Source organism: Mercurialis annua, linkage group LG1-X (genome assembly GCF_937616625.2).
Source record: "Mercurialis annua linkage group LG1-X, ddMerAnnu1.2, whole genome shotgun sequence".
Taxonomy (NCBI): domain Eukaryota; kingdom Viridiplantae; phylum Streptophyta; class Magnoliopsida; order Malpighiales; family Euphorbiaceae; genus Mercurialis; species Mercurialis annua.
Window position 1 is genome coordinate 48,415,116 of NC_065570.1, and position 17,475 is coordinate 48,432,590.

At 31.4% G+C, this 17,475-nt stretch overlaps 1 protein-coding gene across 1 annotated transcript; it reads right to left on the reverse strand.

The window, feature by feature from the left end:
* Nucleotides 1–14,005: 14,005 nt before the first annotated feature.
* LOC126672214 (uncharacterized) lies at nucleotides 14,006–17,268 on the reverse strand. The gene is made up of 3 exons (XM_050366166.1): nucleotides 17,161–17,268; nucleotides 17,028–17,079; nucleotides 14,006–14,529 (listed from the first exon to the last, which is right to left on the reverse strand). The coding sequence occupies exons 1-3, from the start codon at nucleotides 17,266–17,268 to the stop codon at nucleotides 14,006–14,008; spliced, it is 684 nt and encodes a 227-aa protein (XP_050222123.1).
* Nucleotides 17,269–17,475: the final 207 nt, after the last annotated feature.

Below are 17,475 nucleotides of genomic sequence, written 5' to 3' on the forward strand. Positions count from 1 at the left end.
TCGTCAATCCCGTATCGCCATATGTCGCCACTCCTGCTTCGCCGCGTGTCTGTAATCGTGATCTTCTGTATCCTTCAATTTTTACGTCAAAAATTTCATATTTCGACGTTTTAACTTCAGGATTTTGTCCGAAACTAATTCGTTAGTCCCGCTCATACCTGCTTTACAGATTGGTAATTTTTCCACTAATTTATTACTTTGCGATAAATAAATTAGACCCATTCTGGTCTATATCCTTAATATCCTAACATTTATTAGACCTCCTTGACTTTATTACCGCAAATGAGAACGCGTAGTATAATTTAATAATCCTAAAAAAACGGGGTATTACATTCTCCCCTCCTTATGAAAATCTGTCCTCGAATTTTAAAATCCAAGGTCATGTAACTCAAATTGCTATTTCTAAGAGATTTGTGCTTCATCCATAAAGCATCTTACATACCACGATCAATCGTATCTAAAACTTAATATTCAATCCTTTATACCTTATCTTCTATCTATTTCTTTCGTCTTACGACATCATGTGACTTATCACATCATCCCACTGTATCTGTTCCATTAACTTATGTCTCAACATCTTTCTTATCTTCCGCTTTGTTGAATCCATACTTGTCGTCGATTATTTCTTGCCATTACTATCGACTGACTCCAATAGCATCTTCACGTTATACATTGCTGAAAACATAAGTCTTACCATCGATTCGTATAAATACTAATCGGCTATTTGCAAGTAATAAAACCTCGCTATCGAATCATATAAATATTAATCGTCTATCTCGAACGTAATAACACACATATATTGTCAGTAACGGAGACAGCTAGTGGCAAAGGGGGTAACTAGACCCACCCTGAAGTTAAAAGAAAATGTTTCCATGTTGGGGTGTTTAATGGGCGACGAGTTAGATTGGGGGGTTTATCATGTATATTTTCTCAATTGTTTACTTTACTCTTTTTGTGCCTTATACAAAATACTTTTTTCATCCAGTAAAACCTACATTTCAACATTTTAAATTTTTTTATCACATATGTATGTTTTCAAAATCAATAAATACATATGCTAATTTTAAATAAATTTTGAGTGTATTCTAGAATATATAATTATTTTTAAAATAAAACAATTTATATAAAAAGAACAATATTATGATAAATGTATTTTAGATTATTAATTTTTTAAAATAAAATTGTATTATTATACATTTTCTTTATTTAAAAGTGTATCATATATATTTAATTGGTTTAATTTCTTAAAAATACCAGATATTTACGTTTGAGGTCGATTATAATCAAATATTTCAAAATCATCCCCATTTAACCCGTTTTGGAAGTTTGTATCTTAATTATAGACAACTTAAAAAATAATCAATTTTTTCGGTCAAATTAGATCATTCAAGTGTCCACCACGTTAACAGTTTTTTTATTTTTAAAATTGACTATAATTAACACAGAAACCTCCAAGACGAGGTAAATAGGGTGATTTTGAAAGATTTGCTTATAAGTGATCGTAAACGTATATATTTTAATGTTTTTAAACATTATTAAACCTTTTTAATTTGAATCCCCTAACAAAAAAGTCTACATCCGTCATTGTATATCATATACCCATATAATTGTACCTTAACACAAAAGCAAAACATATATGCATGCGCATCTCATCATATAATCAAAACCAAATACATAAACAAACACATATCTTAACACAACACATAACATGTATTCTCGTACATAGCTAATCACCCATCAAAACATATACATATACAGACTCACATCTTAAAGAGGAAAGATGATATTTTTGAAAACAAATAAAAACAAATCGATGACATGACTCGAATTCTATGCGCTGCAGTAGTTTGTAGGTAAACTCACACACAAAATGAGTGGTATCCTGGACCAACTGCTCTGATACCACCTTTGTCACAACCCAAAATCGTGGGCTGCAATTGACGCTAGAGAACGAGAGTGGTTGCTCTGGAATCCGTAGCAAGTCTAAAAACGACTAAAAACTATCTCACTTCACTTCAAATCAAACAAAACATACATTTATACAAACTATCAAAAAGCACAGTCTCAAATCCATACCAAACATATACGATCAAATCATACATTAGAGTATACACAATATAAATAGAAATTGTTTTTCAAAACATCAAATTACTAGGACTTGACTACTGCAGCTCTATCGATTTAAATCTTCTTTTCTTTACATACTCCAAAACTACAGACTTCTAGAACAAAAAAATAGAAGTTCGTCACACCAAAATGCAATTCACCTAAAAGGAAACGAATAGGGGGGGTCAGTCGACACTGAGTGAGTTCGCATTTACAAGAGGTATTATAAATATGATTTGCATAATCAGAAATCAAACAAATCATTCATTCGAAAACACACATCAAAATAAACTAACAATCCTATCCGATCAACACTTTAATCTTATGAATGATAATTAAACTAAAACCATATCGTATCAAACAACCTTATCATTTAACCTCAAACATCTGAAATCGATAGCAAAGCCAACTGATGTAACCTCAAACATCTGACATCGATAGCAAAGTCAAGCAATGTAACCTTAACGCTAGACATTGATATCAAAGCCAACCGATGACATTAATAGCAAAGCCAACCGATGACATCGATAGCGAAGCCAACTGATGTAACTGATACGCCTGATATCGATAGTGAAGCCAACTGATGTGTACTATACGCCTGACATCGGTCGCGAAGCCAACTGATGTATACTATTCATATCACAACTAATTATGCTATATCAAATCAAACCAATCCAAATTGTACGGTCCCGAGATAATTCCGCCGAGTTTATTGTTACCATCGTTTAATCCGAAGTTGTGAGTTTCTAACTATTCCATTGAGTAACCTCATATCTATGGCACATAATCCTACTACGTATTTCACAACCAAAATCATAACAAATTCATATAGAAACATAATCAAATATATAGACATCTACGACTCATATCGTAATCAAAACCTTAAGCCTAAACTTATATATGAATCATACTTAACAAACAAACTATTATATATCAAAGATATCACAAAATCACAGAATACGCAATCATCCAAATCCCAAAAACACAAACAACAATTTATAGTAATAATACATAAAAGTAAATAACAAACTAAGAAACATCGCTATTTCCAATCAACCACATATCAAAATCGTCAATCTCATACCCTGTCACGACCCAATCTCATGGGCCGAGACCGGCGCTAGGGAATGGGAGTGGTTGCTTCAAAACCCGTAGCAAGCCTAAGAACGTAAAATAATTTTTCGCAAAACATATACGTCATGCATGACATACGTAAATACGTGTCATGCTAAAAGCAAGTGCCAGGTATACATATCCTCGGGCAATCTCAAATATCAAAACGCAGCAAGTATAAAACATTTAAAACTTTAAAACATTAAAGTTATATTTACAGAAAACTATATAATACAAACTGACTAACAAAATACCTATCTACTGCAGCTCTAGGAGTAAAGTATTGTTTCTTTACATATTTTAAAAAATACAGACTTCTGGAAGTAGGATAGAAGTTCTTTGCTTCAAAGCGTCTTTTACCTGAAAGGGAATCTGTGAGGAGTCAGTATATGGTGATATACTGAGTGAGTTCATTCATTTACTAATAAGTATTCAATAAATCATAAAATAATGCCATAACATTCAAAGCGTATGCAGCCTAGTACAAGATCCGATTGAAACCCTAATCCTCAAACATACTAATCGTATATCGTCCAATCCAATCATTTAATATCAAGTTGTGAGTCCAACTCACTGGTGGGTCCAACCCACTAGATACGGGGACTCGAGGTTACACCGTAATTGAGTGCTCACTCGTATCAAATTCATATATCCCAACTTCAAATTTCATATTCATAATCAACTCACAGCTGTATCAAATCAAAACTGGTGATCACGCAGTCCTATATCCGCTCAATAGATAGCACGTTCCATCAGATCAATACTGGTTTCAAATCAAGCGTATGTGCAATTCATATAAAAATTTTGTATTATAAACATGCAATTCAAACATAAAGCAATATAAAGCAATTGCTTGAATAAATACTTTAAAAGAAAATTGTATAAACTCGCAGAAAACGCTTATCCAAAAATACGTCGGGGCTTAGGAACGTCAAGCTTCCCGAACTACTGGTCCAGTTGCTTCTTGCCTCGCCGGATCTAAAACAAATTTTAAAACATTTGACTTGTATCAGAATCATATTCTAAGATTGACTCTAGACTCGAGACTCGACACACTGAACTTTCATTAACCGTCGTGCTTCTCACGTATATTCCAATAAACGATATCTAACTCGTTTATAGATCAAAATCATTTCTCGATTGAGTCTCATTTAACCTCGTTAGGTTAACGCCTCTAATTAATCAATAATTAATCGAATATTAATCGATTTCAAGTCTCAGTATGCGCGTACTATAAATTTTCCTCAAAACGGGTCGATCGGCGAAAACACTATGCGTACGTGCGTCTACCTGTGCGGCTGCACAGGGGACTGTGCGTTCGCACAGTCACCTGACTGTGCGTTCGCATAGTCTGGCTGTGCGCACGCACAGCCTCGGGCCTAGCCCGGGATCCATTTCCGACATGCTTCTAATTACAAAAACGCTCCTAACACGCCCCAAACACGTAATCTAGCTTCAAAACGTTATAATTCAATTCTAATATCGATTAAAACGATATAATCGTTTCGTGGCCTAAAACTTTGAATCAATATAACTCAAAATATATCCGTCTAAACGATAAAACGTCAAGCTTACTGTGATACGCCACTGAAATACAATTGTTTCGAGTTACAGAACGTCGGAAACGGACGAGAAACAGAAATCGAGCGACGAACCGTAATTGACGAACGAGAGAAATGAAAATATTGATCTAATAAGGTTTGAATGCATCTGGATCCTTCCTTCTTAAGTTTTATATATATTGGCTAATTTGCACTTTGGTCCTTGGAACTTTTCAAAAGTTTCAATTTAGCCCAAAACCTATCCGCGTCCAAATTTTAAACGACCTCCGATCGACTTGAAACTTTTACCACTAATAATATATATTATTTCGCGGTCCTTGGCGAAATAATTATCGCTACGGGATTTATAATTATGTTATATTAAATTTCAAAGTTAAATCCTCAAATTCCGCTAATTAACTTATTAAAATTTATTCTAAATTCCCGATATAATTAAATTAAATTCTCCTTAATTTAATTTATCAGAAATCTCGACACGTGGCACGACTTAATTACCTTAAAATATTTTGGGGTATTACATACCCGATAGTTGGATGAAACGTCGAATTCTTATAATTCAATCCTCCAAATTTCAAAAGCTTTAATCAAAGTATTTTCCGATATTTGAACGGCGAGAAAATTGATCGAAGCACGACGAACTGAACACGTCGTTTTGGATCGAAATTTCAGTCCTTGATTTAATCTGCTTTTGGGTCGAATTTTGCAAAATAAAATCGGTTAAGTCGAAGAGCACGTCCATAGCTTTGATTTAACATAAAGAACGTCGAATTCTGATATTGGAGTATACAGATATCGACCAAACAAGCTCCGCGTATCCAAACCTCTTTTAAGAGAGTATCGATCAGAGAGGGAAAAACGCTCTATAAATGTTCATATATATATATATATATATATATATATATATATATATATATATATATATATAGACATATACCTCGCCATGTGTCGGCGCGCATGTGCGCCACCTTTTGCTGCGCATACGCATCACGTTTCGCCACGTATCGATGTGCATGTGCGCCATGTATCACCACGTGTTGATATAAAAACACAAACAACATCAAAAGTAAAGGTTTTCCAAATGATCTTATCGAGAATTGAGCTATCTAAGTCACTGAACAACATCAAAACTTTTAGTTATCTATGTGTTATTTTTTCAAGCGCAGAATTTATTTGTACTCCCTCCGTTCCAATAGAGTTGTCTAATTTGCCTTTATCACACAGTTTAAGAAAAGCAATTATTGCTTATGGATTTTGTAAAATTTTCCTTACTTTTCTTGTCATACCCCTATTTAACATAGGGTCCACTTTCAATTTACTCATTAGTGGATTTTTAGATAGGGCTAATATAGAAAAATTGAGTGTAAAAATTAATTATTTTTTAAAAGTGGACAAGAGTTATGGGACAAAAATATTTCTCAAAGTGGACAACTCTATTGGGACGGAGGGAGTAATATTTAAAAATATTGAAGGCTTAAATAGCTAAGGAAAAAACAATAGAAAGCTTGTATGCTCTCTTTGAATAACTAGATGAGTTTTTTCACATCTTTCGCCTTTTTAAAAATATGTGTTTCATCGTTTCAATTTAAATATTAAAAAGTTAATTTAAAATAGAATAAAAATTCAGTTTGATTCAATATTCCTAAAATTTTATCATATATGAAAAAAATTTGCATTTATATAATAAAGCAAGATAAGTAACATGCTTAATATTTTACTCAAAATCTTAAATTTAATTACCGAGTATATATTTATTTCTTTCATATTAATATTGAGAGAAAAAACAAAGAATAACTTGTAATTTAGCTTATATGGGTGTGCAAATATGATAATTAGGTTATTATAATAGAATAAAGGGTTAATTCGGCTTTTAAATTGGTGGTTTGGTAAATAAGTCAATTAGAATCTGAATTTTTGTTTTGTGGTTTAATAGATCACTTTATTAATTAGGTTGTCTAATTTGTGTCTCGGGATCAGATAAGTCCGCATTTGAAATATACAGATAATAGGCTATTTAATTTAAATTAAAAAAGTTTGAGAATTTAATTAATAAAAAACATTTATAAATAAATTATTGATCTCCAAATATAAATTTAAATGATTAAAACAAATTAAAATGATATTTGGTTCTGAAGTACAGATTGGAAGCCCAAATTTTCCCGTTATTCATGTATAAAATCTTATATAGCTCAAGCACTTCAAAAATATATTAAGGGCCAAGGCCTTTGGTGTCTGAGGATTGGGGCCTTCAGTCTCTAGCCAATATATTTTCCATTTTCATATTTTTTTATTGAACAAAGGGTCAACGTGCCCCCTAAACTTCTGACACGATATCATCTAATTCAATTTATACTTTTTTGAGCAACTAACTCGAAAACTCTTCAATTTTGGGTTAAATAACCCATAATTATATTTTTAAAATGTGTAAAATATAAATCGGAGGCGAGAGATGCAAAAAAGTAATTAGATATTTCCCTAACTGTTGCGATATAATTATTATAAATCTATTTTTTTAAATAAAAATATAAATTATGGGATTATTTGACCTAAAAATGAAGAGTTTTACGATTAATTGCTCAAAAAAGTATAAATTGGATTAGATGACCCCGTGTCACAAATTCAGGGGGCGCGTTGACCCTTTGTTCTTTTTTTATTTATAGTTTAATACTCTGATAATAAAATATTTGAATTTATATAGTTTTTATTTTTATTTTTTCAAGCAAAAAAAAAAGTAATCAAATAGTTAAAAAGTCAAAATAATTTTTTTTGTTCGATTCCGTTTGATTTTTACACAATCCTTATACAATCCTTATCCAAAAATGTATTTTTTTCAATCTAGTCTATATAATTCACAAGACTAATACATCCTTCTCGTAAGTTTTAAATTGCCTATTTTGGATTATTTTTTCTAATTCTTTTGGGTGATTTTAACAATAATGGACAGCTTTTTAATGAATTTCACATAAATAGAACAAACTCAATTGAAAAAACATGACGAAATTGCATAAAATTAAAATAACATTACAATTGACAAAGTAATAAAATTATTATATTGATAAAGTAATAAACGTGTAATCTTTTTAGATCAATAGGTCTAAAATAAATAAATAAGAGTTATTAACAAGTTATAGTTCAAATATTATAAGCGTCTATATTTAGTTAGAATAGCGGATCTAAGTCCTTTTACAAGCGTTCTTCGCTTTAAATATAATACAAAAACAAAAAACAAATAAAAAATAAAACATAAAAAATTCTGGTGGAAGCATAAATGTGATATTAATGTGTTAGCTCATAACTTAGCTGTTTCGGCAAAACAATTATTTTTTGCTTCTTTGTAATTTGGTTACTGCAATTTGTTATTTGGGTTCAATATATATAATATTGCTGCTGTTAGATACAAAAAAAATGGTATTATAGATGGGTTACAAGAATATTATAGATGGTTTCTATAGCTATGTCATTGCTGTTCCTCATCCTTGATTTCTGGACTTGTAGATGATCTTGGAACATCTTCTATACATAATTTTTTATAGCTTAATGGTTCAGAAATATCAAATCTTTGTAGATGACGTCAATTTTAACTAAATTTTTAAAAATATTGATTTTAATTGTTTTTTGATAAGAATATTTTGGTTTTACATCCACTTACTTTTTTGAAAAAAGTACCTCAAGTTTTTTGATTGTTTCTATTATGACCATTTCATTATCTATATACTAATTTTGACAAGTATTTTATAAATAAAAAAGATTAGATTCGGTTAGAATATTATAAAAGATTTGATAGTTTTTTAAAACGAATGAGTAATTGACCAAAACTCATATGTATGTATTAAAAATTAATTAAATTGGTGTTTTTTAAAATTTTGGTTAGAGTTAATCTTCCTCAAAAAAACTTGGTAATTTTTATTCAATAGGCGTTCTCTTTTTGCATATAGAATTTCGACGTTATTGAAAAAAAATTCAAACTTTTTATTATGTTTGCAATTTGAATTATATATTTAAATTTTATAATACTATCCAATTTCATTTTTTCGTTGTAATTTTGTTCAACTTTCAGTTGAATTTCTATACAAACTCCATAATTAGCAAATTTTATTTTTTAGAATTTCAAAATTTAACTTGTAATTCAAAAAATTGAAAATAACGTTAAAATTTAATTATAAATTCTCTAGTTTTTGATGGTTGAAACAAAAACAAAAAGCAACTTCAAACTTAAAAATAATCAGAAAAACCAAATAAAGCAAATGGGTATTGTATTTGATGCAAAATATAGAATAAAATATTATATAAAATGAAAAAAATGAGATAGAATTGTAACGAAATTATCAAATTAGGATAGTATAGTAAAAGTTAAATAATTCGGTTTAAATTGCAAATATACTCAAAAGTTTGATTAGTTTTACAATTAAGCGTAGAGTTTTTAAATTATTATTGCTCCTTGGTTTAGAACTCTGGATAAAACCAAATTTTTATTCTATTATTCCGTTTAATTTCTAATAAAGCGGTACTAAAAAATTATTTTTTTATTTCAAGTTTAAATACTTTAATTTTTTCAAATTCTAATAAGATGATGTGTTATTATGCAAGATACCAAAACAAATGTCAACGTAATTCCGAGTCCATTTTTCTAAATTCATTCCAAGAAATTTTCAATCATTTAAATTGAAACCCGACTCACGTTGACGGCGTCTTATGGAGTTCAACATCTGGTGTTTACACTTCGAGGTCTTTTTATAAAGCTTATTCTAAACTCCAAAGTGTCGCTCCTGGTGTTAGTATTTTTCATGGGAGAGCTACAATTTTATGTGGCTTACAAGGGGTTGATAGCAGTTTTATTTCTCATAGAATGAATTATGCCGTTGAAGGAATTTCTGTTGTAGAAGAACAGGAGGCTGCTGTTGATGATGGACAAGCTGTGGTCAGAACTGTTAGTGAAAGAATGATTGTTGAAGATGTCCTCGCTGCTGACGGAAATGTTATGCTGAGAATGGATGTTGAAGATGTCCATGCTACTGCTGATGTTGAATCTGCTGCTGTTGATGTTGAATCTGCTGTTGCTGCTGTTGATGTCGAATATGCTACTGCTGTTGATGTTGTATTCGCTGCTGCTGCTTATGTTGAGTACTCTGCTGCTGGGAACAATTACGCTGCTGCTGTGGATGTAAACAACAATTTTGTTGCTGCTATTACAGGCAAGAACGTTGTTGCTGCTGCTATTACGGGAGAGAACGATGTTGCTGCTGTTGATGGAAATGCCAATGGGAGTAACGAACCTGCTGCTGATGGGAATAACGAACCTGCTGTTGGTATAAATAACACGCCTGCTTGCCTAGCTGTTACGAACATGAATGACAGAATAGTGACATGTATGATGTCTTTACCGTTCAAACAAATCTTGAAATCAATAGCTCCACCTCGAGTGAAATTTTTTACATGGCTTGTACTTCATAATAGTATTCCACCTCCTGATTTCTTACAAAGACGATAAATTATATCGGTGGATAATTCACTTTGTTCTATTTGTGGGGTTTTAAAGACTCAGGATCATATTCTTATCTATTGTGTTTTGCTAGATGTGTTTGGTGTAGTATCCTTAAAAAGGTTGGAATTCTCTGGACGTTTCCAAGATGCTTTGCTGATTTCTTTATTCAGTGGCATGGTATTATTGACAGAGGCATTTATAATACTTTATAGAAAACTCTATGGTTTTTGGTGGTGTGGGAAATTTGGAAGAGTAGGAATGGGCGTATCTACTCGAATATTTCAGCAAGTCATGAGGCAATTATCTTTAACTGCTTTTCGAGAATAGTTTTTCATTATAAAATTTGTAATAGGGGTTTTGCTATTCAGGTTTGGATTTCTTTAGAAATACTCGTTTTATTTTATTCTCGGACTTTTGTTTTTTTTTCCTATTCCGTAGCCTCTAGTGTGCACACGTGAGTGTGCCACTTCTTGTGCAAAAGAATAGTGTTGGTCCTGCCGTTTTTTTCGGCTTTTTTAATAAACTTATATTCATAACAAAAAAACAACAACAACGAGCTGTATCTCAAATGGTATTAGCGCTGGACACAAAGTGTTAAGGTCGTGGGTTCAATTTCTTCCGCAAGCGTTCCCTCTCTCCAATTATAAAAAAAATGTCGACTAACATGGAATAATATTTTTTTTCCCAGTCGCTTTATTAGTTTGAAATGTGACGAGATACAAACATCTAAATATGGCCTTGTAACCTTTTGTGTTATAATTGTATATTCAGTTAGAGATAAAGAGAGGAGATAATCCTAAGTCAATTCAGTGCTACATGCATAAAACTGGAGCTTCAGAAGAAGAAGCTCGTAAGGATTTGGGTTATCTTATTGGAAGAAAATAAATAAAGAGAAAATGAACAATACCATCTTCTCACAAACCATTCATGGGACCACTTGGCAAGAACAACTCAATTTATTTATCAGAGTGGAGATATGGATTCGGTGTTGAAGACCGCAAGATTAAAGATCAGATCATATCTTTATTTATTCAACCCATCGCTATAAAAGATTAATCAATAATTCAAAATATAAAAATTTACTCTGTGATCTTCTACCTGTTCATAATTTGCAAAATATAAGGATACATATGATAGTAGTGTGTCTCTCTTTAAATACTCCAAATCTTCTACAGATCTTCTCAAATTTCTTCACCATAAGTTTTATTTTAAAGGTGGTGAAGTGGTGATTCCGACCATAGGCCGGAAATTCATCATTTCATCACCCCCGTATATTGTCTAATTTTCTATTTTATTTTAATTTAATTTCAATAAATTGCTCCGCTTTAAGATATCTGTTTTTTTTATGTGGTTTGCAATGTGTCTTGGTGATTTTAGTAAGTTTTGTTTGAGTTAATGTTTTATTTGATCAAGACCATTTAGTGTTTGTTCGAATTTTAACTTCAATTTTCGTAGTAAATTGAGGCTGTGGTCCAATTGTTGAAGTTTATTTGAAATGGAACAAGTTAAAAATGGAAATATTGTGATACTCATTGGCGCTTCGGATATCGATAGAGGAGGTGTTACGTTCACAAGATATGATGATCCAGTTCTGAAGGGTACTGGTGCTGCTAATTCCTCCTCTACCAATGACAGAGATGCCGAAGTAGTTATCAGCCACTACCTTTTTGCAACTACCACCGCCCTCCTTTTTGCAACTACCACCGCCCTCTCTTTAAATCAGCCTCCTCCTCCGGTGACAGCCAGTGGTGACAGCCTCCGCCTCCGATTAATTGCAATTGTCAATTGCCTAATCCAGTTAGATATATTACAGCAAATCTATCATATTGCTACTCTTTCAAGTTTAAACCATCAACAACCGCTTTCGATGATAACTGCTCCCTGATGATGGTAACTGTTTTTCTTCAATTATTTATTGCTTCATTTGCATTTGTGTTTAAACAATCAGTATATGATTAGGCATAAATTAATACATTAAATATTAATAAAATTTAAATATGAATTTCATCCACTACCTTTTTAAATCCATTTGTTGCAATTCCATATCAAGGGGAACTCAATTTCAATTTTATTCAGTTCCTATAATTTCTAAAATTTCAAAAGCTATAATATTTCACATTTCTCTTCTCAATATGCAACAATAGATGGCGTGTATCTCTAGATTTTTTTTTGAAATTTACTATCATGCTTTTGTCCATTTTTTTTATTTTTTGTTCATGTTTGGTTGCTCAAAAAATTGCATAATGACTATTTTAAAATCTGTATTTTTTATTTGGCGTGATTATATATGACATTCTTGGCGCTTTCACTTTAGAGCATCTTAATGGTATTTTTTCTATTAAAGATCATATTTGAATAGATAAAAAGATTTTTTAATAATAATGAATAGAAAACTAATTTAAGTTAAGCGAATTTCTAATTTTAGAGATTGTAAAGTTTAAAATGCAGAAGTTAATTGATTGCGAAAGAAGTAATAAAATATAGAATACATATTGTGTTTTCTAAAATATAAATTTGTTTTGAAGAGTTAAACGGACTTTTATTTTATTTTTGAATATAAAAAGTCCATTAAAGCATTGTTTAGCTTTTAGATTTTTATACAATTTTTAAAGTGTCCATTATAGATGCTCTAAAAAGTAAAGTTTATATATTTGGCTATATCTTGGATTTTGGATGGAATATGAAACTATTCAATTCCGAAGGCAGGTATGTGAAATTACTTTATTTTAGATTAATTTTTCCTTTTATTGTATTACTTTATTTTATATGTCATTATTTTTGTTTCACTATTTTTTATAATGGTTTTTTCATAACTTTCTTTTATCTAGTGGATTTTTTGTAGTTAGTGATTTTGCAGGTAATATTATCTTGGCTGGGGCTCTATGTTGGCATAGTAGTACCAATTGTGATACTCATTGGCGCTTCGGATATCGATAGAGGAGGTGTTACGTTCACAAGATATGATGATCCAGTTCTGAAGGGTACTGGTGCTGCTAATTCCTCCTCTACCAATGACAGAGATGCCGAAGTAGTTATATAAATTTAATTTTCTAATTCTCGAAAATTAGATTTCAAATGTAATTGGGTGGCCCATTTGGTGGCTAATAAAGCCCTTGCCGATGACTGCATCTGCAGTTCTCATCATTCTCTTATGGAATGGTTCACTCAAAATTGTTGAGGAGTCGTTCATCTCTGTATTTTTCTCATGCTTCATTCAATGAAATTTTAGCCTTTGACAAAAAAAAAATGGAAATATTGGAGGTGTAAATGGTGCTCATGAAATTCTCAAATTTTCTAATTCATTGCGCTGTTATAATTTTATTTTTAAATTCTATTTTCTTGTTTCGTCTTAACTAAGGTTGATCAATTTTTTGATTTTCTTTTGGTGTTTTACATATTTTATAACAGTTGAATTACGATGTACTTCGATGATTATTTTAATAAATTCTATCTTGAGAAAAAACAAATCATATGACTGATGATTAAAACAATTGCACAAATACTTATTTTGATGGTTTTTTCATGAGATTTGAATGAAATAATCGTTGATTTAAAGTGCCACTGCTTCTGATGGAGTCTCGATATTAAATATATAGTTGCAATTTCATGTGTCTAACTTCTTTTTCTTTTTTTTGAGAAAAAGGGGATATTTTATTGCAATAATATGTCCGATGTTACAAGTTCCATGGGGGAATCGGAAACAATAATATCCGAAACAATATCTATTTTGTTCTGCAAACTCCAACTAGCTGTAGCATGCTAGTCTATTACCTTCCCTTCGAATATGGGAGAAGGAAGAGAGATCCAAATGACTTCCTAATATCACAATGTCATCTGCAATTAACTGGTTTTGATCAATCGCGTTTCCAAGATCTCTGACGCGATTTATAGCCAGTAAGGCATCCGACTCAAAGTGAGCTTTAGAGAACCCAGCTTCTATAGCAATCTCCATACCGAATCTGAGAGCATGCAGTTCTGCTGCTTCTACATCCTGCACCCCTTGAAGGAACCTGGACCCCATTTTTAAAACTCTTCCCATGTTGTCTCTGGCAACTACTCCACAAGCTATCATACCTTCAGCGATATTGCAAGCTGCGTCTGTATTGATTTTAACCCATCCAACTTCTGGAGCTTTCCAAGCTGTCAGCGGACGGGATAATCTGCTATGTCTCTCCTCATCCTTCTGCATAAATTCTTCCACTAGAGCATTTCCCAGAAACAAGAACTTATCAGGCCTCCTTCTGTTATCAAAAACCAAGTCGTTCCTATCTTTCCAAATGAGCCACATACAAATGCAAAAAAGCGAGACAACCTGGTTAGGAAGTCTGCTCAGCGTGTCTTTGATCCAATCTTCGATAGAGGCGTTCTACAAGAAAAGTGAGTTTTAGCAACGGTCTATTACAACGACCATTAAAATCGTTACAATACATATATCTTTTATAACGATTATTTTAATGTCGTTTCTAAATATAATTATTTTACAACGCCTAATAAAATCGTTATTAAAAGTTATACTTTTAGCAACGACTTAATTTATATCGTTTTTAAAGATACGACTAATCATGTCATTGTAAATTATTTGCTTTACCAACGATTTAATATTTGTCGTTTTTAAATATTATCATTTCACAACGACAAATAATTTCGTTGCTAAAAGAAAGAAGGAATAGTTAAAATCCCACATTGAAAATAAGTAAAATGAGAATGATGCATTCTCACTATAAAACAAACCCACCCTTCCCTTTAAAAATAATTTTTACTTTTGTTATAATATATCAATCAAAAAGTAAAAAATATTAAATTTTAATAATAATTGTATTTTAAATTATAAAAATAAAAAAAAATCTAAAATTATATAACATATTTAAATAATAATTCATATTATAATGTTTTGACAACGACTTTTTATAGTTACTAATAACTTTTAACAACCAATCTTATAGATTTTGTAAAACCTATAGCAACGACCATTATTTAAAAAAGTCGTTATAAAAAACATTACATTACGCCAACACGCACAACCACATTTGTCGTTGTTAAAAATTTTTAACAACCATATTTTAGGTTTTCAAGTTTCTTGTAGTGGTTGTTCTTCAATACGAAGGCCAAGAGGGGAGAGGAACCACAACCCTCTGACATGAATGCAGTTCATTAAAGCATGCTCATTGGTTTGATCTGAAGATTCAGGTTCGGAAAGAGGAGACCATTTCAAAGCTTGATAATACCCTGACTTCGTGTCAAAGTTCCCCCGTCGACCAGGATACTAAAAGAGTTTATCCGGGGGCAGTCTGTAGCTTAGAGGGATTTTCATGACTTCTACGACTTCTAATTTCTTTTATTTGAAATTAAATGCATCATTAAATTTGATAGGTTGATATTTTTGAGATAAGAATACGAGATTAATATATACATTTGAAATTATAATTGTGACTATTTAAAAATTTCTTACAACATATTTTAAAAGCACGTTTTATAATTGCAATATCATTTTACTTTGTGAAGTTTACCGTGAACGCTTTTAGATTATCAAGTTTGTAAGCAAATTGTTTTAATGGTGAATATATTATTGCACAATCTATAGCGTAAATAAATTTAGTCATCGCTGCATATCTTGATTCATATTTGTTAAATCTTTACCTAATAGAACCAAAATAATCTTTTTTGTGGAAACCATTATTATTAGATCGATAGTCAATTTTTTCACCTCTCTTTATTTTTATTTTTTTTGCTTTGATGATGATGGTAAATGAGTTGTGATATTTATTTAATGTCGTACATTATCTAGGGACAAATAATATTAAACTCTAATTAGTTATATACAAGATAACCATGTCATCCCAAATTAAAAAACTTATATGGACAATCATGAACTAGATGACGATCTATTAACTTAGTTAAATACTATGTATATGTAATCTAGCGTTAGCATTCAACTTATTCGACCAGTGAGTATCCATATGTTTATTCGAATTTCCATCAAATAGCATGAGAGGCACTATTTACATCCATTAATTAGTATCTTATACTATTCTAGAGAATAAACAGAGGTGACAATCTTGAATAATATGATGTCTCGTTCAAATGATCAATAGATCGCGAACTATTATTCAGATTATTTGTATAAAAGAATTTATTACTCATATTCTTAACATTTAAGAATACATTCTTTACAACAGAATCAAGTGCAATATGTTATAACGAACACATAATCAACTAAATGAACACTTAATCAAATAAAACATATATGTAAACCTCTAATATAGTCTAAGTTTAAATATAATTAGCCGTAAATAGCCTATAAAAATTCGAAGAAATTATAGTCTAAATTTAGAAATTAGATTAATTGCAATATTTTAAAACTTTATGGCTAATTTGCAAGTTTGATGGATTAAATTGACTATACCTTAACCCCACAAGGTCCCAAGACATAGTTATTACATAATTAATTAATTATTAACTATGTGTAAAAGTGTTATTTGATCCATCAAATACTTTCGGGCATCAAATAACACTTCTAGACATGGTTATCACTTAATTAATTAATTAATATATTGAAGTTTAACATGTAAAATTTTAGGGTAAAAGTAAACAGTAATCCTAATCCTAAAATCTTATCACTTGGCGCTCTCTCACATCACTAATTCAATCATTCCACCTATTTAGTAGAAACCTGACATATGTAAATCTCTAGTAAACCATAGGTCTCCCTTACCAATATAAATAGAACCCCTGTACGGCCTAGCTAAAGGTCGGCAAATATAACCCACCAAAGCACGTATCAGAACCCACAGAAATATACTGTTGGCCGAACCCTAAACCCTGCACACACACACACACACACACCAATTATTTAAACAAGTTAGAAATGCTTTAATCACTAAAGAACTCCCTGCGGCGCACTAAACCAAAGCTGGATTCTACATTCGTGTAATATCCGTATTTTTTTGGCATTTTCCGTTGAGATTTCGGTAAATATTTGAGTCGTTCGTTGACTCGGTCGTGGTCCATTTTATATTTCAGTTATGCTGGGTTGGTTGGCCCATGAATTATGTAATTTTATCGGCTGGACTCATGTGGCCCAAGATTTATTTTCTTCTTGCATGGGCCTTGATTGACCTGGCTCATGCATTATATTATTAGTACAGTGTCTCATTTGAGACACTATTAATTCTACTTTCCTTCTTGCATGGGCCTGGTGTCGTGGCCCATGCATTG